The sequence below is a fragment of the Geosmithia morbida genome, assembly GCF_012550715.1.
Source record: "Geosmithia morbida isolate 1262 chromosome Unknown scaffold_2, whole genome shotgun sequence".
In the NCBI taxonomy this organism is placed as follows: Eukaryota; Fungi; Ascomycota; class Sordariomycetes; order Hypocreales; family Bionectriaceae; genus Geosmithia; species Geosmithia morbida.
In genome coordinates, this window is record NW_023336189.1 from 85059 (window position 1) to 111558 (window position 26500).

Here is a 26500-nt window from a genome sequence, read left to right on the forward strand (position 1 = left end):
CTTATCTCGAGTATCAACGTGTGAGATGCCGCACCACCCTCATCGCATTGTCTATCAGAAGCCTGTCGGCACAAGCGCCAATTTCTTTTGAGCCACTGCTATCAAGAGTCTGGCACTCTCCCACTCACATCCTGTCCGGTCGATCATTACCAACTCGTCATCGCCGCCGCCGCCGCTGCCGCCTCATGAAGATGGTGCCTCGGGCCAGCGCCGGATCAGATCCGCCCCTCGTATTCCGTGGGCCCGTAATCCACTCAGTGACGCCTGAAAAGCTCGAGATGGTTGATGATGCGACCCTGGTAGTTGTCGACGGTCGCATAAAAGCGTTCTACAAGTCCCGAGACACCGTCCCTGATGACGCTGTCCCTCCCAATGCCCGCATCCATCAACTCACTGATGGCGAGTTTCTCATTCCGGGCTTCGTCGACACGCACAACCACGCGCCGCAATGGCCTATGAGGGGTCTAGGCCAGGGACTCCATATCCTCGACTGGCTCAACCAAGTCACGTTTCCCGTCGAGGCTCGCTTCCAGGATCCCGGCTATGCTGCTGCCATGTACGAGCGCATGGTAGCCGACTTCCTCCGCCAAGGAATCACCACGGCTTCGTACTACGGCTCGCAACACTTGGAGGCGACGTGTATCCTCGCCGACCTGTGCTACCGCCTGGGTCAGCGTGCCTTTGTAGGGAAGTGCAACATGGACCGCAATGCGCCAGATTATATCCGCGAGGAAACCGCAAAGGACTCGCTAGCGCAGACCGAGAAGTGTATTCGGCACATCCGCGAGCTACCTGGATGTGGCGATTCCCACGACGCCCTTGTCAGGCCGGTTCTGACACCCCGGTTTGCTATATCCTGTACCGACGAGCTGCTACAAGGGCTCGGACAAATGGCACGGAAAGACACGTCGCTTGCCATTCAGACGCATTTTAATGAGGCACAGCAAGAGATCGACGCCACAACCGAACTGTTTCCCGACTTCAAGGGGAGCGAAGCTGACTTGTACGAAAGTTTTGGGCTTCTGAACCGCCGAACCATCCTGGCCCACTGTACGATAATGACTGAATACGAAAAGGAGCGCGTCGAAGCCCTGAGCTGTGGTGTTGCCCACTGTCCCATTGCGAACATGACGGTAGGTGGTGGGTTCATGGTGGCTCCTGTCCGAGACTTTATGCAGCGCGGTATCAAGGTTGGACTAGGTACCGACAGCGGTGGCGGATGGGCATCCCAGATGCTGGCCGTCATCAGACAGGCCTTGATCGCGTCTAATGCCCAAGAAGTTCTCTCGGGCGGAAAAGATAGAGCGCTCTCAATTGAAGAGGTCTTCTACCTGGCAACCCTCGGGGGTGCGGCTGTTCTCTGTCTCGAAGATTTTATCGGCAACTTCCAGGTTGGCAAGGAATTTGACGCGGCCTGGGTCACAACGACCTCTCCATACTCTGCCATGACCCCTCGCGAGGACGGCGATTCTCTGCGGACGCTCTTTGAAAAGTACGTGATGACAGGAGATGATAGAAACCTGGCCCATGTCTATGTAAGGGGACAGCGAGTTGCCGGCTTTCAGCTGGATGGTGTATGAAGGTTGAGACTTGATGTAGGGAGGACATCAAGGACCACGTCATGTACGGGATTGGAAATTATGCCACGGCCGGGTTCGCCTTCGCGAACCGCCGGCAGAGTCATTCAAAAATGAAATGTCTTCACCTCCTGCTTATATCGTACTATACACCTTCAAGATCTAGACCTATCTCGTGTTCTATACATATTATCTCGCTCTGCATCATATCCCTCAGTTGACACATGTGCTGGTGGATGCATTGGGTGTTTTCTTGTATGGACCCGGGATGTTTGGGGCTGGCGATAACGTTGATCATATCGCAGAGAAATGAGACACTGTATCCGTGCAGGTCAGTGTCAAAATCTAGCTGATCGATCCCAAGTGCATCCATTTTCTTGAGCAGAGATTCTAGGAGCGTCGATGAATACTGTGAGTTGCAACAGCGTGTTTTGCAATAAGTCGAGACCTTTTGCTGCAGCATGTCGCGGACTTCCCTCAGTCCTTCCATCCTGTTGCCATTGATCTGCTCTGCAATAAGACTCGTTAGTCAACCTCTCCTTCACATATCATCGTCGATCCGGATATAATATAGAGAAACATACCTATCAATGACCCTGAGAGTGGGAGCCTGATTTTCTGAATGGGCCCTGGGGACTGCAATATGGCTTTCAGGGCAGTCCATTCGAGAAGCTCCCTGTCCGAGAATACCCATGCAATCCCCAGCATGAGAACGGTATCTGTTCCATACGGCTCATGGAACAGATGGGAGCGACTTTGCGGTTTCAGTTGTGCAATCCAGCGATGAGCGAAGACTTCGGTAACTTCGTGGCAAGAGTAGTAGTTGACTACCATCGCAACTCTTGCCAGGAGCACAAGGTCGACCGTTTCGGGGATAGCTCGATGGTGGCCGTGGATGATGTGAAGGACAATGAGGAATGCCTTTGTGTCCCATCCGGTTGTTTTCACCACAGTGGTGGTGTCACCACTCCGTAGTCGTTTCTTCCATGGCCCCCGTAACATCTTTTCAAACACTACAGAGGAGAGACACAAACTTCTCGAGGAGACCTATATTCGTACCCTGCAGTTTTCCGGGTTCGAGAATACATTCGGGTGTTCCGGCTCGGGTCCTACAGGCGGAGAAGGCGAAAGACTTTCATAGTTTGGTAACGAAAGGAAGCTGTCAAGACCGGGACCGGCTGACAAAGGTGTACGTGCCATCGGCGGAGTGTCAGTGTCACTTTCATGTGGAGAGGGGGTTGAAGGTTTAGAAGAAGCTTCCCTTTCTGGGCTCGGTCTCTGGGGGTAATCTTTCACATTCAAGCCGTCTAGAGCTCTCGATGTGGCAGAACGTATCGCAAAAAGGGCGCCCTCGTCTCGGACTTTCCATTGAAATTCTTGCTTGTTTGGCTTCTCCAAAACAGTCTCGGTATCACCAGTTGGGTCCAGACTTACAAAACACTCCATCGTGGTGGGTAGTTTCAAAGTGAACAGAAATTGACCAACACAACCGTCAACCAGTCACTGATTGATCTAATATATAACACAATAAGCGACATTGTCTTGCATCGCAGGTGCAGAGGCACATCCTTTTACGCGCACCAAAAATATCCATGTTATATGTCCTCTTTGATCTAATTCATGATCTTTTCATGCAGTTTCTCCATTCACTTCATCTGACAACATCAAGGTCTGAGCTCCCTGAGTCGAAATAAAAGAATCTCAGTTAATATTGTCGATTCTTCTTTTTCTTTTCACCCAATATTCATGCAGGTTGCCTACCCGTTCTCTTTGCAAGTTCGGTCCTGTGACCCTCTACTCGTCTTTGTTCTACGCGCTAGATCATTGTTAAGCCAAACCATGTGCCATAGATGCGATGCGCCCGCATTTCGTGTACTTCAAGGTTGTCCCGTGTGCTTGATCTCATGGACGGGACAAAACAGAAGGTACGGTCCATTCAAGGAGAAGTTTTCCTTGGCTTTGAAGCTTGAGAGGGTGGAGGCGAGGTGGGACGCCTCGTTCTTCGCCGTCATCTTTGTCTACTATCAGCACCTTTGTTGAGCTACATGCGCTCTCCTGCTGCCGCCAACATATCGATTCATCTGTGTCTTCTCTTACGATGTCCGCGCATAGGATACTACATGCTGTGTTCTTTTGTACTTATCTCTCTAGATATACAGCGGCATTCGCCCTGCATACTGTGCGGGTTTGTATGGTGTATTTCTACGCATCAACTTACGTGACATGCGACACACATTATGCGGCTGATATTCTATTTTTCCTGCGTATTATGCCGCCAATTCTGTGCTTTATATAGAGCGCCTCTGATGCGATCAGGCATCGACCACTACATGTATATATCGGGGGTGCTCAGAATATGGCAGTATTAGACGGAAATACCACATTCATAGTTCGAGTGAACACTCGGCGGGCCTGGTTTCATCACGACAGAGAAGATGCGCTTGGTACACTGAAGATTCCTACTTTCCGGTACTCTTGATGCTCTGGGCGGAGTACGTCGCATCTTAGACAGTGATAATGACTGGAGGGCCAGCGGTGATAACGGCTACATCCCTTCTCGTCGGACGCGCCGACCTCCATCCCCAACCGTGCCCCGCCCCGCCTCTTGTCTCGCCCCGCCTCTTGTCTAATCCGTAGATGTCAGCCTTTTGTTAATTCCAGTGAATATTAGACGCGGATAAGAACGTTTCGGTCTTGTGAGGGGACACCTGGGCGGGGCATGCAACAACTCGCCAGCCCACTCACTTATACTGTGACTATATAGCTCTCAACTGTCGCCGCCGGGTGGTAAACAATGATATGCATGTGTCGTTAGATGCCAAGAAGAAAGCCCCGAAAGGAAGAATAGTATTTGGATAAAAAAACACAGTGAACTCGTGAGGAACTAACACCAACGGCTGATCCCCAAGAGAACCCGCAAAGATGAAGATTGAATCCCGCTGGCCCGACTGGAAGGAGTACGGTAATGGCCCCGACAACTCTGGCGACAAAACGTTTTCCGAAGTCAAAGCTGCCGTAATCGAGGAATATGGCGAGGAGGCTCTCCGTCGGGGTTGGTTAGAGGTTTGCAAGAGTCTCGAAACAGTGACTGAATCTCTGATCAAGCTTGGCAGTGATGCCGTCCCCGTCCATCACATGGACGCACTCCGTGACCGCGGACTATCGACGGATGAACAGGACCAAATCAGGACAAGGGGATGCTGCATCGTGCGTGGAGTTATACCCAAGGATGAGATCAACTCCCTCTTCGTCGATGTCAAGGAGTTCGTCACCAAGAACAAGGGCAAGATCTCCGGTTGGCCCGCCGAGACCCAGTCCATCTACAACCTGTATAACTCGCCGACCCAAGTAGCGATGCGCACTCACCCAAATGAGCTGCGCGTGCAGAAGCTCCTCAACGACCTGTACAGGGACGACACTGGAAGGACCAGCACCGAGCCCCTCAGCTACACTGATGCCATCCGTATCCGCCCCCCCGGTCAGCCTTTCCTGGGTTTGGGCCCCCACATCGATGCCGGCAGCCTCGCCCGATGGGCCGACCCAAAGTACCGCAAGGTGTACGACGCCATCTTCTCAGGAAGTCCAGAGGCCCACGATGCCTTCGACCTCGGAGTTCGTCAGGACGCCGACCAGTTCCTGTTCCCCGGGAAGGCACACTCTGTCATCTTCCGGGCTTTTCAGGGATGGACAGCTCTCACTCCTGCCGATGCTGGCGAGGGGACATTGCTCCTCTACCCAGACGTCAAGCGCGTCATCTCCTACCTACTCCTGCGCCCGTTCTTCTCACCTCCCGAAAATGGGGAGGACGTGATGGATTACACCAAGTGGACTTTTGATGCCACGTCCACCGGATTTCCAGGGACCACCAAGCCTGACAGTCAACGCCTCAGCGTCACATCACACCCACACCTACGCTTGCGCGAGTGCATGGTTTACATTCCCCGAATGGAGCCTGGTGACACCGTCTGGTGGCATGCTGATGTGAGTGGAACCTGTGTCGTCCTAGACAGCTATGCTTTCGTCTAATTGTAATCTAACCTTCTCCAGATGTGCCACGCGGTTGACCCTGATCACCAGGGCTCTCTCGATGCTAGCGTGGCCTATATTGGCGCCTGCCCCACGACTGAGATTAATAAAAGGTATGTCAAGAGCCAGCTTGAGGCTGCACTGGCAGGGAAGCCTCCTCCAGACTGTCTGGGTTTGGAGACAGACGAGACAACGCTGGACGGCTATAAGGGATTTGACCATGTGTCGGCCGAAGGAAAGGCAGCCCTCGGATTTGGACTTCTTTGAACCAGGAAACCGCCAGCCCTTGCGGATGAGCATACTGGCATGATTTCTCTGCCGCATCAATATCAAATTGATTTAACTCCTTTGGGGCGCTGACGGGTAGCTGTGGATAGCGGTGCTCGTGTAGCGTTTGGCCAGCAGCCCATAGCTTTCGAAACTACGTGTACATATATGTGATACTGGCTTTCAACAAGATTGGAGTAAAAGCGGTTTAGTAGTGAAGGCACCAGCGGCAAGCGCATATGTATTGATCGTCGTCCCCTCACTCGATAGAATGAGGAAGGTGACTAATTATGTGACCTTTACCCGTGGTCGTCCATTTCTATGCCCTTGGGCGATTCATCGTGGTCCTGCTTCGCGGTCGACGCCTCTATCTCAGAAGCCCGAATGATTGTGCGCAGAGGATATATGACTACTTATATGACGTGACGGTTTATGCCAGATTCCCTAGAGTTTTGCTTGTCAGTATTTCTAACAAGATACGGAGGAGAATAGTAGTCTATATAGACCGAGTTACATGTCTGGCTAGAATCGAGGTCTCTCCACACCATCCATCCTTTTGTTTTAAGACGGGGCAATCGATAATACGAGATGAGGGGTCGACAGGGGTGCACTCTGCATATTATTACCGTCGCGTAGCATCGCCGAGTGCGACGGCAAAAATGGCATTTGCCGAGATAAGGTCGAGATGCCGACTTTTCTTATCTCCATCATCGGCCTCGGACCGCCGACAATAGGGACCACCCCCCCAGGGCTGTAAAGGTTCATACTAGTTTCCGGCGAAGCTTTCCGCCACAAGCCACCACCCTATCCAGCCATGTATGTTTAAGGATGAGCGCTCCAGTCGTGCCATATGAGACCACTGGCCGGAGGTACCGGTCAAAGAAACATCGCCCCTGCGATCTTTGTCGGTCTCGTAAGATCCAGTGCAAGCTCCAGAGCAATGAGACGGCGTGTGCGCTGTGCTTGCGGCTCGACCGTCACTGCACCTATGTCATGGGTCCCCTGAGGCGCAAGAGCAGGTGCGATGGCCCCGTCTCGTCGTCAGAGCGGCCTCAGAAACAGCAGCGATCACTTCCATGTGATGGCGAAGTTACTCTCCCCGAAGATACGAATTCGCAGCCGACGGCGGTGAACGAGACTATTCATGTCAATGTATCTTTGCCGTCAAGCATGGCCAGTCCCGATCAACCTAGTCCGGATGAACCGCATCTGCCATCGCCCGGAGAGCCAAAAGAGTATGACAACTTGAATTGGTCTGGGGTGGACCTCTTCCCAGGTTAGTAGCTCCAATTGAGAGAAGAAGGGAAGATGATAGATGTTGATATGATGTGGTTAGAAATGACACTCGACGAGGGAATGAGAGACTATATAGATGGGTATTCATTTGCCAAGGCGTCTGGAAAGACCCCCGACGATGACGCCGGTCTTAATGGTTATCGGCAGCCATCTGTGAGCAGCCCCCCTGTCGACATGTTCATGGAGAGACGTGCCTCAGAAGCCACAAGCTCTTCAGGTAGCCAGGGAATGAATTTCAACTCTTCTCCGCGACTCACTGCAGCCATGCTGCCTGATAAGGATGGTGCATTCTCTCTTGACTCTCAGAAGGGCCTCTCCAGCTTGGCAATTGGTCTGTCTAGCGAGTTAGACCCATTCCTCCTGCGGTACTACCAGTACAATACCCACGACACGCATCTCATGTTTCGACTGCATTTTCGAAAAGTCGTCGACGATACAGAGGTTCCGATGTACAGCGAAAGTGATGCGCATCATCATCGGACCCCGCGAGGGCCAATGCCGGTCCAGTTTTCCATGACAGACGAGACCATCTTCCAGGACGATCTCAAGGCTGCCGAGAAGCTGTTTGCTGGCTACAGTACTGAGGAGAATGATCTTGACCTGCTGCAAGAGCTTGTACCGCCTGAAGTAGAGTCTCGCCTTCTGAGATTGTAAGTTAGAACAGCAACCCATGCCGCCGTACCAGTCCAGTGGATTAATCGAATTGAACCAGGTATTCTCAATTTGTTCATCCTTGGTACCCGGTACTATCACTCCGGGACCTTCAGACCCCCCTGGACCGAGAGTGTCGCCTCTCCGCCCCGATCGGCATACGAAGCGCCGTCTACGCCCTAGCCGCACCGTTCACATTCCTAGACGACGAGCTAAGTGTCATGAAGGCATACTGGACAGTTCCGACGGATGATCTCTGGGCCATAGCGCATAGAAGCTTCCAGCGGGCAAGCCGGCTCGCGCACCTCTCCCTTCTACAGCTATGCCTGCTGCTGCTCCAGACGCCCCCGCAGAATTTCGCAGTGGCGGACCCTCCGAGCTTCTGGTCCCTGTCCTGCTCTGCCCTGGCAATAGCGGAGAGTCTGGGGCTGAACATGGATCCATCGAGCTGGAAGTTACCTCATCGCGAGATCATGCTCCGAAGAAGGCTCTGGTGGCTGACTTATATGGGACACACGTGGCGGGCGCTGGTGTGCGGCCGGCCGTCGCACATCAACGACTCGAATTGGGACGTCCTCGATCTTACTGAAGACGACTTTGAGGGAATAGAGCATCCGGATGACGATGTTCGCCATGCGATTGTGCGGCAGGTGTCGATCTGCGTCGCCAACTGCAAACTGAGTATGATTGCAGCTGATGTCCTGAAAGAGTTCTAGTAAGTCTTCGGAACGGAACGGGACTCCTCATCTGAATTACCCTGCTAACAAGAGGGGGGGACCAAGCACTCTGAGGGCAAACCGTGAAGCCGTGTCTCTGAACTCGCTCCTAGCCCGGGCGCAGCCGTTGCGTGCACGTATTCAGTGCTGGCGGCAGACTCATCCTCTCCTATTAAAGCCCGTGTGCGATCTTAGCGAAGACGAATTCGCCGACAGCGTCTCTCTCCGTCTGTCGCATCTAACTTTGGAGATTCTCGTCTTCAGAGCTCTGCTCCGGCCCCTGCATCCCGGTGCCACATCTGCCACGGACGCTTCCCAAGAACCGATATCCACCATATTTGAGAATTGCTACATGTGCGCCAAGGTGACGTCTGAAGTGGTAGCATCCCTACAGTCTAGGCACTTCACCAGCTTCTGGTATCCTGGTGAGTTCGGGCACTTTCACCTGATTACACTTGAATGTTTCACATGCTGACAGGGTACTTTGCAGATGTTCGCTATCAACTGTGCTATGTTTCGACCTTTATCCTGCTGAATTTCGCTCAGTCTACCACGGAAGAGAGTGCAGTTAGGAATAAAGCCCTACTGAGTAAATGGAGAGATACACTCCGAATCCAGGCTCGGTCATGGCCACTGGCCCGACTCGCTGCAGTGAGAGTGGATGCGATTTTCTGGAAAGGTATACAGCCATTGATCGACGGGGCTGGCCCCGAAAGCCCTGCCGTAAGGCTATTGAGGGAAGAGGGCATACGCAAGAGACTTGTGAAAGAACGAATGAATGAATGAATGACGGGGTGTGCTATCACGCCCTCGGTGCACAACTTGATGATGATGTAGTTAATGATGACCTATGAATCGAAATCTTGTTTGACAGGAAAAACTTGAATACTAGTCTTTGTATAGGAGAATAATAAATAAGTTGAGATAAGCTACGCAAATCAAGAGCTGTTCAAGTCTGTTCTACCATGTAAATAGTCTCCATAACTCCACGTCGTTTACGGCGCGACCGACAACAGCCAGCTCAATATATACATTTCCCCCGACCCATGCAGTGCGCCCTAGATCGCCCGTTGGCCGTCACGGTTGCGGCGGCCATCTCGCCGGTGGCAGGTCCCCTTTGCCCCGCACATGGTCCCAACACCACATCCGTCTCTACGTATTACTTATGCATCTTCTTTCTGTGGATTTGACTCCTCACGAATAGTTTAACCTTCGGTATACATACAGAATGTCGTTCCGCAGGAGTTGCCTACCACTGAGCATTCGTCGAGCTTCGTTAGCATTGGACAGCTTCTCAAAAGTCAATGTGGCCACCGCTCAAGCCGTCATGAGTTCAACGCTAGCTCGGGGCGGTGTCGATGTCGATGCCTCGTTGCCAGCAACCCTCCGCGTCAATGGGTCAAGGCTCATGGACTCAATACACTCTACATGCGAGTTTGGGAAGGCTCACGTCTATGGAAGGTAGTTATGCTTCTCTGCTTTTCTCCTTCTGCCATATACGTATATCCGAAAGCTCACACTACAACGAACAGCGATCCTACCGAGACAGGAATGGCTCGACTATCCCTGAACGACGACGACAAAGAGGTCCGCTTATGGCTCACGGAGCAGGCCAAGGCCATCGGCTGCACCGTCACGGTTGATCAGATGGGCAACATGTTTGCCGTAAGGCCAGGCAAGGTCAGCAATGTGCCCCCCGTCATCATGGGATCGCATCTCGATACACAGCCTACCGGTGGGAGATATGACGGCATCCTGGGTGTTACGGCTGGTCTCGAGGTTCTCCGCACGCTCCATGAGAACGGATATGAGACCCAGGGTCCCCTGGGTCTTGTAAACTGGACGAAGTCAGTTAGACCCTACCTCAGAGCGTAGATGGCGATGCTGCTGTTCTTTTCTGACAATAACACACCTTGTATAGTGAGGAAGGGGCGCGTTTCCCAATTACAACAGTGGCATCAGCCGTGTGGGCAGAGACTCTATCGCTCGACGCAGGTTGGAGCTGTAAGGAGGTTTCGTCTCTCGCCGCAGGCCCGACCCCGAAAACACTCAAGGAAGAGCTAGAGCGCATCGGATTTCTCGGCGACGTCCCAGCCTCTTATCGGTCCCAGCCTATTGCCGCCCACTTTGAACTTCACATCGAGCAGGGGCCCATACTCGAAGAAAATGAGGAGAAGATTGGCGTTGTCACCGGCGCCCAGGCATATAGCTGGTACGAGATCGAGGTTGTTGGCCGGGACAGCCATGCCGGTACTACCCCGCTAGCGGTGAGGAAAGACGCCCTTCTGGCTGCAGCCAAGATGATTGTCGAGTCCAACGAAGTGGCTCGCAACGCCGGCGGTCTCATCACCACGGGCATCATCGACGCCTACCCGGGAAGTATCAACACGCTTCCTAAGAAGGTCAGGTTCACCCTCGACGCCCGCCACCCGAGCGATGAGAAACTGGCTGGGATGATCGCCAAGTGCCGCGAACTATTCGACGACATTGCCAAGAACGGCAGCGCCAAGGGAGTGGACGTTGAATGGACGATGTTGACTGAAAACACAGCCAAGCATTTCCACAAGGACTGCATTGCTGCTGTTGAGGAGGCGGCCGTTGAGACGACTGCGCCGCTCAGTGGGAAGGATGGCCGCAAGCTTTGGAGGTACATGACTAGCGGTGCTGGCCATGATAGCTGCAACACCAGCAAGAGGTGTCCTACCGCCATGATTTTCACCACGACAAGAAATGGAATGAGCCATACTCCGGACGAGTACTGCAGTCCGGAGGACTGCGTCCTCGGTGCACAGGTCCTTCTTGGTGCTGTTATGAGATACGATGCTTCTAGGAAGCTCTAGATTGTGTCCTCAGTACACCTCAATAACCAAGTATCTTCATCGTGAGGGCCTCCCGTCTCTCATGTTGGGGTGGAAGGAGGCCCTAGCCGGTCATGGAAGAGGAAGGAGAAAGTCGGGGTACCTTTAGTATCTATTACTTGTACTTCGTTTCTACCATGTCTCACACACCACACGTCTCCCGTCTCGCCAGGTTTTTCAACAGGCGGAATTACACGAGTATTAGCCAAATTGGCCGACGGCGACGGAAGGTCAATTGGAACCCATTGAAGAATAGCTTATCTTTCTGGAATATCGCAAGCTTTCCCATGTGCTTCATAGATTTCATTGTTACCGAAAACCACTATGTGATAGTAAAAGCGCCGTCGATAGCCAAGAAGGTGATGTGTGTAGTAATATTGCTACGTAGATCCCCAAAATGGACACGACACATCCAATGTTCGTCCTCAGCGACTACGGAGGGCATGACGCAGACTGTCAATATCAATAAGGGTTAGAGATTCCTATGTATCGTAAACAGGCTACATGGTTTTAAATGTTATTAGAGCCCTCTCATAGAATTATCATATAGCTGACAGATAAACCCATCAATAGACCCTGGTGTGGTTTAGGGTTCCACGATAGAGTGCTGTGACACTTCATACAATGTCTTCAATCTCCGTGTGCTCATCAATGATTGATTGTTGCAAAATCAATTTGGCAGCTATTGAAGTACAGAATCATGTACTCCCAGACATTACATTCCTCTTGGGCCTTCCTTGCTGGCGGCTGTACGTGTAGTAGCCTAAGTACACGCAGCGAATAGCGCCCTGAATCTAAACATGCACATTACCCTAACCCTGTAGCCCAAAATCCTAGGTGTTGACCCATCTTGGTACGAGCATCCCGGTCTAACAGAGCCGGTGCTTCAGATGGGCCCTCATCCTGCTGTCCAACACCCTATCAGACTATTCGGCCGACCCTATTATAGCTTTAGTCTGGCTTGGCTACACTGGCACTGTGGGTTACTGTGATCGTTAGGATGTTAATTGAAAGCCACGAAACAATTCGCCTCGATCTAGAGCTACTACGATATATCAGTACTCCAAGGAAGTCAACACGTAATTACAGGTATTAATACTTCAATTAAACCTTGGATAGAGAAACATATGAATCCTTGTCTCTTGACCCTCAATGCAATGTAACTGAGTCGGGCACGTTGTCCAATGACATGACGGAAATGCTATGCCCGCTAGATAGATAAAAGTAAAGCACTGATTATGCTGTTTCTCCCAAGCGACCGGCCATAGTACTGAGTACGGATACTACTCGTAAATGTATGTACTCGAGCTATTGCCAAGTCAGGTGTACCTCGGCTGTTGTTGTAACACTCTGCGAAGGGACGAATCCAATGTTGTATGCACTTGTACGATCCTGACATGCGGGCAAAGTGAAGATATTACCAATCCAGTATTGGTAATCAAGACATCTGAAACTCATCCACTGAGCAGAATAATACAACATCTGCAGCCTGTATGGCGTCGTCGAGGTGCAGGGCCTCAGACCCGCCGTATTAATATTATAAATAGCGCGACGGGGAAGGCGGGATGACCGACTGCCAAGGGTAGCAAGTATTATTGGTCTGCGACGGCCGAAGACGAAACTCACACAGACTGCATCTGAACACACGTCAACGCGCGCGCCTGACCGTTGATGCCACCGGACAGCCACGATGACTCGAGACATCGAGAACAAGGCTGCCCCCGGCATCCCGTACTTCACGCCATTCCAAGATCCCCCAGCTGGTACTCCACATGATGCAGCCTCGGCCCCGACGCTCTTCCAGCCTCTGCGCATCCGTGGAGTCGAGCTACACAACCGTTGGGGTGTTGCGCCCATGTGCACGTACTCTGCCGGCCAGGATGGTCGTCTGACGGACTGGCACCTGGTCCACCTGGGTCAATACGCGCTGCACGGCGCCGGCCTGGTCATCGCCGAGGCCACGGCCGTCGAGCCGCGCGGTCGCATCAGCCCGCACGACTCCGGCCTCTGGGACGACGAGCAGATTGCGCCCCTCAGACGCATCACCGACTATATCCACGGTCAGGGGTCACACGCGGCAATCCAGCTGGCCCACGGGGGCCGTAAAGCGAGTAGCCTGCCCCCCTGGATCCGTCTGCCCGGAAGCATAGTCGCACCTGAGCACCTTGGCGGCTGGCCAGACCATGTCGTGGGGCCGAGCGGGCTGCGCTTCGACGAGGACCATGTCGTGCCGCATGAGTTGACTTCAGCACAAATTGGCGACGTGGTCCAAAAGTTTCGCGATGCCGCCGCGCGGGCTGTCAAGGCCGGGTTCGACGTCATCGAGGTTCACGGTGCGCACGGCTATTTGATAAGCAGTTTCCTGTCGCCCACCTCCAATGTAGGTTCCTCTGCTTCCCACCAAACCGCAAACGAGCGGTGCAGAATACTAGCATCATTTGCGGCTGACACCTTCCCTAGAAACGAAATGACGAATACGGCGGCAGCTTCGAGAACCGAACCCGTCTACTCCGCGAGGTCCTCACGGCCATCCGCGGCGTCATTCCCGCCAATATGCCTCTTTGGCTGCGCATTTCTGCCACTGAGTGGATGGATCATTCTGGTGAGCCCTCATGGGATCTCCAGAGCAGCATCCGTTTGGCCAGGCAGCTCCCCGCCCTGGGCGTCGACGTCCTCGACGTCAGCTCCGGCGGCAACTCGGCTGCTCAGAAGTTCACCGTCTCTCAGACGTACCAGACGGACCTTGCGGGCGAGATTCGGAGATCACTCCATGCTGAGGGCATATTCAATTTGCTGATCGCTACCGTTGGTCAGGTCAGGGATGGCCGCTTCGCCGCTTCGCTAGTCCAAACGGGTGGAGAGGAACCGCAGGCCGATCTGGTTCTCGCTGGAAGGCAGTTCCTGAGGGAAGCCGATTTCGTGCTCAGCGCGGCGCAGGAACTTGACGTGCCGGTACAGTGGCCGTCGCAGTATCTCAGGGCGGCGCCCAAGGTTAACAGGCCCAATCTTTAGTGTAGGGTACTGGCTTGTAAATCGTTCTTGAGAATACAATATGTAGATTCCAGAGGAAGCAGCATGTTGATAAAAACGAAAATCCAGTATCCTCACCGGATACCGAATCCGCTCAGTCTATGGCACATTATCACAGCCGCTTCTCTACTTTGCATGCGCCTAAACGCCTAACCCTAGATACCAGCAAAGACGACTTACTTCCTTCCCCTTGTACGGTGAGCCCCGAGCCAACCAAGCTAAGCAGTCGGCTAGGCAGCGATGGCATACCGAGGCAGCGCCGCCATGCGTTCCTCGGGGCTCGTATCCACATCGTCGTAGAACATCCTCCCCTTCTTATCCTTGTCCTTCTTCGTGCCTGCCGGTCTGGCAGTTTCAGTCTCATGCACGGGCGGTGCGTGACCACCAGGGCGCTGCGGCAGACCCGTTGTTTCGGCAAAACTCTGCGGTCGGGCGGGGATCGATTCGGCCGCAAAGGTGTAGGGAGCTTGTGCCTGCAGTGGCTGCTGTTTCTGCTTCTTGTCAGCACATCAATTCTTCTTTGTTGCCTAGCAGGAGAGCTCACCTCTGTAGGAGGGGCCTCATGTCTCTTTGCCCTCCATTCAGCGAGCCTTTTCTTGAGCTCCTCTTCCGTCTCTATCTTGATCTTCTTCCTCTGGTGCTTCGCCTGGCCTGGCAGGGGATTCCCGGTAGCCAATCTCCTATCCTCCTGAGCCTGATAGAAGTTCTGCACCAGGCGGTTGCGATGCGTCTCAAGGACCTCGTGCGGTATGCCCTCCATGCCGAAGATTTCGACCTCGAGACCCTGTCTGTTCGGCAGTGCGTTCTCCACGTACTCGAGGTTTTCCTTGTGGACTTGGTTAAGGTGGACGGAGAGACCTGCACGCATTCATCATCAGCTTCGGGTGTCGGGCACATCTGGGGCTGTTGCTGCTTAAAGAAGCTAATACACACCTCCTGCTGTGTTGAGTCGTCGTCCGCAGCGGTCGCATTTGAAGTGTTTCGCCTTCTGATGGGAGATGAGCAGTTTGAGATCCTCAAAGTCTCGCTCGCCTGCGCATCCATTCAGTCAGCGTTGCTTTCTTTCCCTTTTATCTAAAGACGCCTTTGTCGGGTAATGTCGATTTCATACAGTAATAGCACCATGGTCGCGAGAGTATCTCCTCTACGTCCGGGTGTCCGCGCTTCTTCTTGCCCATTATGAATCTCAAACCGATGGGAATTGTTTTGGTGTTTGGGGTGTTTCGTCGCCAAACAGGATGAGCAGACCTGAGGTTTATCGCTGCGAGCCTAGACGCGGCACGACGAGCTCCGATGGCGACCAAAAATATGTGACTGTCACGTGATCAATTGCTTGGCCATGTCACTCGCGACTACCACTGCGTTAAGTACGTCCCTACTCTACACAGTATTATTATTATGAAACCTCTGTTTTCAATTGGACTGTCATTTATTGAATTTAGCATGTCTTTTTATTCCCCCTCATTGATTTTTTTATTAACTCTTATCGTTGCTCATTCGTTCTACTCCGTACGAGTAGTAGCCTCATACCGTCTGTACATGCTTACCCTATGCCGTTTAAGACTAGATACTGAATATGAACCTTCTACCATGATAGACCATGTCCTCTTGAGTTGTCGTTATGAAAAATCAATATCCATAGGAGTACTAGTCATAACGATGAACGTAGTCGGGTAAGCATACAATATCGTATCCTTAGGGCCTGAAATCATAATATCGAATTCGATGTTTCTGTGTGAGGGAGCAGCTACAACGGACATGATAATTCGACTACAAGCACCGTTGGATCAAAACGATTACATCCCCATAGGCATACATTCCTTCCAGAGATTATTTTGAACAAAGATATATATGTATAAAAACACGGGGCTAAGGTACCGTCAAAACAAGCTCCTCAGTCGTGGTGGAACATAGCGCCCAAGACAAATATGTATAAGCCAGAAGTCTCCCAATCTCAGTGGGAGACAATGGTATAAAAAATGATTTGATGTCCTCTACACCGCTCTTTCTAGGAAGATATTGTATCAATTGTGTACGCCGACGAAGGAAAACTCTTTTTTTCTCGTGAACATTGTCATCATGCCCTGTCAAGGCCCATGAGCCAAGGACAAGGGTGAGCTCGCCACGGCCCGTAGCACCTAGGGCTACTGAACAGGCCCATGTGGGTAGTGTTGTGAGTGAGGATGTTGCGAATTGTTGCTATGGTGGCCCTGGGGATGGACATGCTGGTCAAACATGACGAGCGGCCACTGGGCTGACATGTCGTGCGATGCGTCCTGCAAAGACGCCACGGGGTCCCTGGATCCGGGTGCACTCGCAGCCGTTGCTACATCAAGGCTGATGAGGGGAGTTGCGTTACCAAAGCTGGGACTCTGAGCAATGGCCGCTGTCCAGTCCTGCCATGTGTTGCCGCTGCGATTCCAGAAGTAATGACTAGTGGCATCGACCGGCTGCGACTGCGGGGTAAATGCTAGCATGTTGGAATGTGTGTCACCAGTGACAGACGCTGCGGATGCTGACTGCTGGGCAGAGCTAGGATAGAAAATGGCGTCTGCGCCGTACGTCTGTGACTCCATCTGTGGACCCCGAGTGTGATTCCCATAACCGAGTCCGGAATACGCCGCAGCGTGACCGTTGAGATCTGCGTGGGAGTAGTAGTTCCCGTCCGGTTGAGCTTCCTGCTGAGGTGTTACCACTGGTGCAGGCCCGGCAGTTGATGGAGGTCGTGATGCCGGCTGTGGCGCCGCCTGATGTTGATGTTGAACATGGGCCAAAGTTTGGCCTTGTGTCCTAGACGGGACTTGTAATGCTGTATGGTGACGGTGTTGCTGCTGCTGTTGATGCTGCTGCTGCTGCTGCTGCTGCACATGCGTTTGTGCCTGTGCCCGCCGGTGCTGCTGCTGCTGCTGCTGTAGCGTGACTGGCGGCGAGGGCCTTGTCGTGGATGTATGGGCTTGCTGGGGAGGAGTCAAGCTCGCATTTCTCCTGGGCGATGAATTCTCCCTCTTCAATCGCACTGCCGGAGCTGATGGCGGGGATGGTGAGCGCTGGCGTCCCTGTCCCCGATGACCCATATCGCGCTCGATCCAGGCAATGGTGTGGTTGACGATGCGTCGAATATCAACCTCTATCTGGGGTCCAGAGCCTATGTGCAGCATAATACAAATTAGTGTGGTGATGCGACAATGGCTCGACTCTCAAGGGCAGGGGCTGCATACGCATCAGTTGACTGGCTTCTTTGAGGACAGTCATCCATTCATCCATCTCGCGACGAAGACCAGCCACTTGAGCCGATGTCGTTTGGAACCGCCGTTCCCAATGTGCCGCCAGCGTGGAAAACAAGGACATTGCATAGACGGCCATTTGCGTCCATGTCGTGTCGAGAGATTTGACGGAGATGACCTGCTGCACGATCTTCAGCAGTTCCTGGGCCGTCTCCTCGCAAATCTTCGTGTTCTCAGCTATCATCTGCTTGTCGGCGGTTGGGTTGACCGAATTATGGCGGAGCCATAGGCGCGACTCGAGTGCAAACATTCTCATGTACAGAGTGGCTAGGCCATTGTGCTCGTTCTGCTTACTTGGCTGTAGGTTGGGGGGGAGTTCCCTCTCCCACTTTTGCAGCTGTGCCTCCAGGGCATAGACTATATTGGAATAGTTTTGCGTGTCTCTCCGGATACTGTAGATGTTGGAGTACATCTCCATAAGGATGGGCACAATCTTGAAAGTGGCCATACCGACATCCCACTCACAGGGCATCTGGCGCGACCTGTCGATGCCATCCTCTGTGAGGAGCTCATCGTTAACCGGCTCGGGAAAAGGGACGTCAAATTCCTCAACGGTGATTGGCATGGGTCGTCCTCGACGGCCGGTCACGGACACGTACATGGACAGTAGAACCCACCACGTCCTCTTGCGCATCTCGATGCTCAGAGTAGTCCCGCCCTCTGGGACTCGGGGGGCTCGGTGGAGATCCAGTTCGAGGGCTCGCTGGAAAGCAAAGTTGCAGATGAGGGCGCTGCACCCCGGTTTCGGAAAGGCTCGGGTATGACAGGCGATGAGAACTAGGGCCTGGACCGCAGGCAGTTCGTGTGAGACCATCAGGTCGAAGAATTTGCTCAGTGAGAAGTGATAGTGTTTGTTGGAGAGATCGTTGAGCTGGTCACGCCTCTCGACCTCTTGCCAGTTGCGGACGCCGTACTGATAGTAGATGATTGCAAAGACCATGTGCACATGCACAATCTCGGCAACTGAAGGAATGAAATTGGGCTCGTCGTATATCCTTTCAAGCTGTGTGGCCATGTCACCGTATCAGCCACCAATCAAGTCGTTGATCGCGCCTACGAATTATGACTGGCATCAGGGTATCAAAGGGGTGGAAGGAGGGGATCGTATGCTTACCAATTTCATGAACGTCGGCTGGTGTAGTACGGGAATGTACGGCGACATGATGAGAAAGAACCATTGGGAGTAGGTAAATGCGTCATTGCGGGAGGGAAGTTCGATCTGCACAGGAGGGTTGACACCCATTGCCGACTGCATGAACGCATGGACCGACTTGTTGTACAGGGGTGTCCTGATATTGGCATCAGGGGGAGGCTCGTCCATGTCGGGAGCCTCGAATGAAGTTGTATCGATCGTGGTTCCCATGATGGTGAGCTTGGTGCCGCGGATCGAGCTCAACGGGCGGCTATCCCAGCCGACGCCGAGACTGGCGTCCTCTCGACGCGGTTCGAGCTGAGACCGAGGAAAGTTGGGGGCAATGTAGGTTTGCCCTGCGGCAGCAGTAGCGGGAGAGATGGTAGCAGGCTCAGCACGAGCACTGGCGGTACTGGGCGCAGTTTCGCCCTTTATCTTGACACTGCCGTACTGAGTCCAAGCATCGTCGGAAGAGCCGCTGTTGCCGTAGTGGTTGGACGCATCGAGGTTGGACGCATCAAGGTTGGAAGCATCGAGGTTGGATCGCGGGGTCCATGGTTTCACGTCGACACCCTTATCGCCCAGGAGCTTCTCAAGGTCGCGAATGTGGCGAAGCATCTCGTTCTTTTCTCGCTCCAACTGCTGCAGGTAACCTCTGCGCTCGGTACGGCCGGTAACACGATCTGTAACAAAGCACTCGAGGTTGAGGTTGATGCAGTGTGAGCAGCCTTCTGGCAATGCGTCGCACCGAATCTTGCGGACCTAATTTTTTTTTAAAACAGTGTTATCGTCATTGTTTTGAGAAGTTGCGTCAACAGCCGAAGAAGCTACGGCATCGCAGCAGGAGGTGGAAGGCGACGGGCGAGACGGATGGCGGCAGTCTTACCTTGCAACGGTCGCAGGCCTGGCCAGTTCTTGTATAGGACTGCAGGCGGTTTTTGACGACGCTTGAGAAGTCTTCGGAACCACGGTCGAGGCGTGGCAGCTTCATCTTGGAACTGGAGCCGGGGGCGGAGACTTCGTCGTCGTCATTGCTATCGTCGGCAGCGCGCTTTGAATTGGCTACGCTGCCGGCGGCCTGTCGGGCAGGCATGGCGACTGCGGCGACAGCACCACCGGGGCGCAAGACGGGACGGAATGAGGGCGCAAGGCTCGGAGGGAGATCGTGGCTAGGTTAAGCGACAACGATGGGGGCGGCGGCGGCGGCGGTCCGGAAAGGAAAAGGTCGAGGTCAAAGGTATGGTAGAAGCAACACCGGCAAAGCAAGTAAGTGGCGCCGAGAAACGCGATGCCGACGGACTCTCCGAGGGGTGATTGGTCCGGAGGGGCGTTGGGTGGGAGGGGGGATTTGCCTGCGTCTCGGAGACGAGCGTCTGGAGGTCGTACTAAGAGAGTAGTGCAAATATCGGATGCTGAGGTCAATGTCGAAGTATTGTGGGCGCCGTGCGCGTACAATGCCGGCTGCAGGTTGACAGACATGCGCGATGGGGTGGGAAAGGGTATGGCCAGTGGCAGACGGTTTAGGGAGGTCGCATCTGATGCTGATCTCCCCACAAGTGCCGCCGCTTCTCTGTAGTACAGGCACCGCAGTAATATCCGTAATAAACACTACGAGTGCACATACTCGGCATTAGCACGCATAGTGTGCGAGTGCTACGGGGTGTGCTCCGTGGTTTGTAGGCTTGTAGCAGTGCGAACACACGTCTTAGTAACGCTAAGACCCAAGGAACTCTGCTGGTGGCTTGAAATGGTAGAATGTATGGATGGGGGTGAGGTCCGGCCCAGAAGTTGACTTGAGTTGCTGGGGGGTGGGTGTGGTGCAGGTGGACCGTGGATGGCGCTACCGGGTTGATGATTATGGGACAGCGGAGCCGGGCGAAAGCGACGGATGGAGCATGGAGCGTGGGTGGTGCAAGGCCCAAGACCTCGAACGATTGGACAGAGTTGACAGGTCTGGACCAGGGCACCCAGGGCGACGGACGGTGGTGGACTGCCAGGGCTGGTGGTCGTGGTGGCGGCCAAGGTTGTACGGTTACGGTTGTGTGGCCTCGTACGAATCGTCGCTGCCCGTTTTGTTATTGATAATGGTGAGCGATGTAAGAGGATAGAAACCGTCCTGGAGGAGGGGGAGAAGAGAAGCGAGGAGGTGACTATCTGGTCTCGCCTTCCTTTTCCATGGAACGGTGAGATCAATTCTGACAAGTAATACAAGTACTTGTACGCGCATGTGGCTGTTCCCATTGTTCCTTCACTTTCTCCCCTTCTTTTCTTCTCTTCTTCTCCCAGGTGTTCAGCAGGCCACCAGGCACCTAGTTACCTACTGAGCTAATACCGACCATGGACTAGCCCCAGCTGCTAAGACGGTGGATCTCGGTTTCTTTGGCGGCTTCAGTGGGATGTGCGGGTCCCCAGACTTTGCACTACGAGTACGACAATTTAGCCTACCAGTAGTATACATGTAGTACTACTAGTAGGTACTCGTACTGCATGCTATTTTACTAGCTTGCTACTACAGTATAGTACATATACTAGTACTCCTCAACTCGTACGTACATGGGTTAAATTCATTGTCGTACGAGTGTCTGTATGAGTACTAATACAGCGTACTTATTAGTACATGTAATACTCGTAGTCAGTATTAATATTACGGCGTAATACTTGTCTGATGGAATTAACAATGAGTAATACTACTAGCAATAGTGCAGCATTACCTGCAGTACCGGTAGCTGCTACTAACTACTGCTATTAATACTACTGCTATTAGTACTACTGCTAATATTACTACTGCTACAGAGCACTACAGGTAGTATGTTCTACTAGTAGTCCGGGTACGGTACGAGTAAGATGCCGTCTGGTCTTCAACAAAAAATTAGTATCCGTAGTTGAGCAGTTGGCAGGTACGAGGGGGGCGCTCGATATGTAGGAGTACAAGTAACAGTGGCAGGCAACTGCTGAATTTAGTTTTCCTGAGTTCTAGCAGTACTGGTACTACGAGTACTAGCCTAGTGCTAGTCTAGGTATTGCTAATGAAAGTAATTATGGCTCGTGCTCCGTCAATCCACGGCAGTCGCACCTTGTCTTAGATGCCGCCTATGCCTGGGCCCTGCCCTCTGGCCCTTTCTGCGCCTGCCTTGGTTTCTCGTGCATGGCCCTGCCGCGTTTATAACGACGACTGTTTCAGTCGCCAATTGGCAATCAACCCCAGACCAGATCCTTGGAAGGGAACGATACGACACGAGTATTATACGAGTACAGATAGTGCAGGTGAGTACATCTAGTAATATGTCAATAATGGTGATAAATTAATGATCCGTTGGCCATGTGCCAAACCTGTTCGTTTTACCCTTAGCATCAAAGCATTAAGAGCTAAGGACCACGCGCGCAATATTAATTGCGCTGTTAAGAACCGATTGCGTCGTTTACGCCGTAACGGCTACTTGTACACTACTACGATGTATATTTGCCCTCCTTAATTCAATTCTCCCTGTACCTCCCCCCGCGGGGGGGGCATCCGTTCTGTAAGCCTGTGTTGGCTTGACTGAGCTCTCTCTCTCTCCTCTCTCCGTCGACTGCGCAAGTAAAATACGAGTGCTCACTTTGTTACTCTTCCACTCCGTATTACATGACAAGTTGGTAAGTAGGTGTGTGGGTCCCTTCTCACTCGCTTGCCCCTCCAACCCTTGTCTCTCTCCTCTCCCTCCTCCCTTCCGAAATGGCAAGGCCACGAGTCCCACCTCGTCAAGATCTATCACTTTTATCCGCCCGCCGCAGCTTTGTCGTCTTTTAGACTTGTCAGGAGTGGCTAGATGGAACGGGGCGGTTTGCATGGTCCAGGGGAGGAGGGGGGCAGGGCCAGGGCGTATGCTGGCGTGCTGTTGCCAGTGCATGCATCAGCATCATGTCCACGACTGCGACGCAAGTACAAGATAGGTACTCTTACATGGGTAATACGTACTGCGACGGATACCATACTGCGTACATGTAGATTGTGATACCACTCCATACTCGATGTCTCGTACTTGACTCTCGCACGCTAGTACCTTCTGTCTTGACTCTTGATCAAAGACGGTCATCACTGACAGCGCCTGAACCCCCGTATGCTGCTGCATCCCCGACCTGCAGCTCCAGTATCACAATGCACGAGTGCGTCGTACGCAGCAGTAGTACGTCGTACTGCATGTACAGCTTAATACCGACGAGTCGCCGATGACCAACGTACTGCACCGAATCTACCCGTACAAGAACGAGCACAGATGTCAGGTATTGGCTAATGTTGCCTTTGCGCGTCGAGCGTCGGGTGCGTGTTATGACAAACCTTCAATGACTCAACATCGTCGTCGCCAGGGATGAATGCCGTAGAGGCTTGGCCCTTGCACCGGCCCGACAAGACGAGCCGAAAGGCAAAGGCCCAGAGAACAAGACTTGAACGAGGGAGAGGGGTTGGGGGGGAGGGATGAGTGAACATCAACATACTTGTACTTGTATTTACGAATTTGGTAGGGTAACTTGGCAGGGACGACAATCGTGATCCTTGGCTTGTTTCCTCTGCCAAGTCTTTGTTGATATCGCGTGTGTAGTAGTGAGTAATACAGGTAGACTGTACGGATACATGTAGTGTCACTACTCGTAGCTGCTGACATTAATCCTTTCGCACTGCTACTTTTCGCTCGTTTCAGTGCCCATTGGGCTGCGTGTCTCTGGCGTTTTTCATTGAGCCACTGATACGGGTACACATGTGCGGTACTCGTACGTACGCCGTAGTAACAAATAGTGTGAGCAGTAGTGTTGCAACCACCGAGCCTGGACTCGTGTTCTTCTGAGACCTTTGTCGCGTCCTCCTTCAGCCCTAGAGTTGGTCGTCGCGACACATCACTACTGCTTGCCTAGTATTGTCCTTATGTACGAGTAATATATATAGACGCTTTTTCCGTGCTATTCGCAACCGAGAAACACGCAGGCTATGCATTGACCATGGTCCATTTGGCTGTGCTTCCGGGAAAGCCTCATTTCCGGGACCCACGTGACTTTCACTCAGGGGCATTGAAATGACCCCTACGAGTATCCAGACACGTATTTCTTATGTACTAACTTGTAGGTAGCCTCTTCCTCTTTCCTTTTAGGAGCAACAACTATACGCATTACACGTGTGTTTTATGAAGGATCGCCAGTGGAGTTAGATACACATGGCCAAACTTTCGTGCGCCTGCGAAAATCGCTCTACCATACGAGCATCACATGCAATACCATACTCTACCATACTCCTACTCCACCTCCTCGAGCTTGGCATCGATGGCAGTCGTGCTACCCATCTCATTCCGAGTCTAGCACTCCGGCAAAACAACTAGAGTATTAGATGGTGGCGTTGACGCCATCTATTGATGAGCCATTGAGCCTTGTCGGCCTGGATGTCACCGAGGCGCTTATTGGTTCCTTATCATCTATGCAATATAATATTACTACTCGTACGCAGTGCTCGTGGCGCACCCCCTCTCCCCGTACGCATATCCGCAGAATGCGACACCCAAGCAATCAGTCTTGAGCCTCCGTTCCACCCCGTCCATGTCCCGAGAGCCGGGAAGGGTAGGGGGGTTGCGTGCCCATGTTGGTATATAATGATATTGGCTTGGATGACCCGCGTGGCTGTTGCTTCTTAATGTTGGTAGTTTCCACCTTCCCACGGGCCATGCTGAATGCAATGCTGCTGCTACAGAACTGCCGGATCGACACTCCTTCCTTCCTGCTGGGAACCAACGTGCATGCGTGCGCAAGCTTTGGTCTTCAGCATCTGGCAACCCGGCCAGCAGGATTTCAGGGTGAAGTAGGAGGTCAATGCAGCGCAGCAGCCTTTTTTTCTTCTTCTTTTTGCTCGTGAGAGAGATCCCGACATACGGGGCTCGAGGATGCATACATATCATACTCCATATAACTACGAGTAGCGAGGACCATGGTGGCTCATCGATGCGTGGCATATGAGTATGGTCCGTACTAGCCTATAGGTACATCCGTAATAATAAACATATTCCGTATGTAATAATACTCCGTATGAGGTACCCGTAGTACTACCTATTTTTCCCCGTACTCATCTCCTGGGGAGCTATTTAAAGCTCACCCAAATGAGATCACCTCTCTTACGTTGTACTCGTACGGAGTAGGTGAGAGTACTCGGCTATGATCCGTTGCACGACTGAATGGCATCTACCCCATGCCCCGGTCGCCCAGGCGCAGATTACCAAATCGTTTTGCAGCAATCCGAGCCACGATGTTTTGTTGGCATTATTCCTACTTAGAATGAGGCTTTAACTCTCTCAATACTAATGAAAAGAGCATGTTTACTATACGCAGTCACTCCTACGGCTGGTCTCATCTGCGCACCGCCGCACAGGTTACTCTGTATAGTACCTGCGCTAAAAACTATAGTAATTTATTATATTCCCCTTTTTTTAGCGCAGGTGGATAAATTCTTACCCTGTACCCAACATCTGTGGCACCCAAGATTATATGACTAAGCAGCCAGAGGCTGCTGCCACACTCACATCTGTAAATAACCTCATAGATAGATCTTCTTTTCGGAGAAATCAAGCAAGCACCAAGACACACATTCATCGACCCAGGACGTACCAGTAGACAGATACCACTGCATTCACGTCTACGAGTCATCGTGTGCTGCCACTAGCAGGAAACACACGTCGAGCGGATCCGGAGAATTTGCCCCTCCTTCCATCATCGTCACCGTCGTTGCCCCTCCATATTATCGTGCACATTCAATGTTTTCTTCACATGTCACTGCCACATACAACCACGCTTTAAGCCTTGCTAACATAGGCCACGTACCATCCCTAGAATACACATTCTGAGCATCACATCTCTCATTCCCACAATGTCCCTCGAGACAGTGGTTCTTGACCACCTTCCCACACACTACGCCGTGCATCTTGCCTTGTTCAGAGACGTGCGCAACGCCACATTTCTCCACAGCCAACTTCTTGCACTCAACTTGGACTTTGAATACGGCCTCGTTGATGCCTCAGTTGTATGTCCTACTCGCCATTATGTCGACGACTGGAATTCTCTTTGATGAGATTCAGACTAACGTCTAAAGATTGTCTCGCGGCAACACCTGCTTGCGGCAGTCTTCAAGGCTGTCACCTCGAGTGCCACAGACACCCTCAAAACGCCAAATGTTCATTCGGAGATTGTTGCATCGCTGAGTCCATCCAAAAATGTACAGGACCCCCCCTTTTAGAGTTTGTGAATTGTCTGCCATGTGCTCACTATCGACCTAGATTGCAGAAGCGTACCGCAGGTTTGGCATTTCGCCCAACACGAAAGACCTAATAGTGGTCAAGGTCATCAAGGATGACAGCCTGTCGGCCGAGAAAATATCTGCCCATCTGGCTTCTCATGTTGAAGGCAGCTGGGTGCCCGTTACTGATGAAGGCATTGCTGCCGCCACCAACATGACCAAGATTTTGAAATACTACAAACTCAACGGCCTCAACTGGATGAACAGCATCAAGGACACAAAGGCAAAGCACAAAGAGATAGAGATGCTCGTACTGGGGGCCATGGCCCTTCACGGAGTGTGAAGGTAATTCCTCCCATGGTGTAAACTATCCTACCATCACTGAATAGTTTACGCTGAATACCCCAACAAATCACCGTG

At 52.5% G+C, this 26500-nt stretch overlaps 8 protein-coding genes across 8 annotated transcripts; 6 read left to right on the forward strand and 2 right to left on the reverse strand.

Moving 5' to 3' along the window:
• Positions 1–191: 191 nt before the first annotated feature.
• On the forward strand, positions 192–1580 carry GMORB2_3671 (guanine deaminase; the record flags this gene model as incomplete). Its single annotated transcript, XM_035465647.1, has 1 exon — positions 192–1580. One exon carries the CDS (start codon positions 192–194, stop codon positions 1578–1580), a length of 1389 nt encoding a protein of 462 aa, XP_035323484.1.
• Positions 1581–4499: 2919 nt separating this feature from the next.
• Positions 4500–5870, forward strand: GMORB2_3672 (DUF1479 domain protein; the record flags this gene model as incomplete). The annotated part of the gene is made up of 2 exons (XM_035465648.1): positions 4500–5558; positions 5625–5870. 2 exons carry the CDS (start codon positions 4500–4502, stop codon positions 5868–5870), a joined length of 1305 nt encoding a protein of 434 aa, XP_035323485.1.
• Positions 5871–7661: 1791 nt separating this feature from the next.
• Positions 7662–9319, forward strand: GMORB2_3673 (GAL4; the record flags this gene model as incomplete). Its single annotated transcript, XM_035465649.1, has 4 exons — positions 7662–7816; positions 7879–8532; positions 8600–8958; positions 9012–9319. 4 exons carry the CDS (start codon positions 7662–7664, stop codon positions 9317–9319), a joined length of 1476 nt encoding a protein of 491 aa, XP_035323486.1.
• Positions 9320–10084: 765 nt separating this feature from the next.
• Positions 10085–11373, forward strand: GMORB2_3674 (Acetylornithine deacetylase/Succinyl-diaminopimelate desuccinylase or related deacylase; the record flags this gene model as incomplete). Its single annotated transcript, XM_035465650.1, has 2 exons — positions 10085–10380; positions 10455–11373. The coding sequence occupies 2 exons, from the start codon at positions 10085–10087 to the stop codon at positions 11371–11373; spliced, it is 1215 nt and encodes a 404-aa protein (XP_035323487.1).
• A 1708-nt stretch (positions 11374–13081) lies between these two features.
• GMORB2_3675 (2,4-dienoyl-CoA reductase or related NADH-dependent reductase, Old Yellow Enzyme (OYE) family) lies at positions 13082–14403 on the forward strand (the record flags this gene model as incomplete). Its single annotated transcript, XM_035465651.1, has 2 exons — positions 13082–13771; positions 13852–14403. 2 exons carry the CDS (start codon positions 13082–13084, stop codon positions 14401–14403), a joined length of 1242 nt encoding a protein of 413 aa, XP_035323488.1.
• Positions 14404–14651: 248 nt separating this feature from the next.
• GMORB2_3676 (ZnF C2H2) lies at positions 14652–15599 on the reverse strand (the record flags this gene model as incomplete). The annotated part of the gene is made up of 4 exons (XM_035465652.1): positions 14652–14894; positions 14966–15279; positions 15355–15453; positions 15533–15599. 4 exons carry the CDS (start codon positions 15597–15599, stop codon positions 14652–14654), a joined length of 723 nt encoding a protein of 240 aa, XP_035323489.1.
• A 966-nt stretch (positions 15600–16565) lies between these two features.
• Positions 16566–19930, reverse strand: GMORB2_3677 (Fungal trans; the record flags this gene model as incomplete). The annotated part of the gene is made up of 4 exons (XM_035465653.1): positions 16566–17566; positions 17640–18708; positions 18820–19599; positions 19724–19930. 4 exons carry the CDS (start codon positions 19928–19930, stop codon positions 16566–16568), a joined length of 3057 nt encoding a protein of 1018 aa, XP_035323490.1.
• A 5784-nt stretch (positions 19931–25714) lies between these two features.
• Positions 25715–26423, forward strand: GMORB2_3678 (EKC/KEOPS complex subunit CGI121/TPRKB; the record flags this gene model as incomplete). The annotated part of the gene is made up of 3 exons (XM_035465654.1): positions 25715–25867; positions 25937–26059; positions 26121–26423. The coding sequence occupies 3 exons, from the start codon at positions 25715–25717 to the stop codon at positions 26421–26423; spliced, it is 579 nt and encodes a 192-aa protein (XP_035323491.1).
• Between the last annotated feature and the right edge of the window lie 77 nt (positions 26424–26500).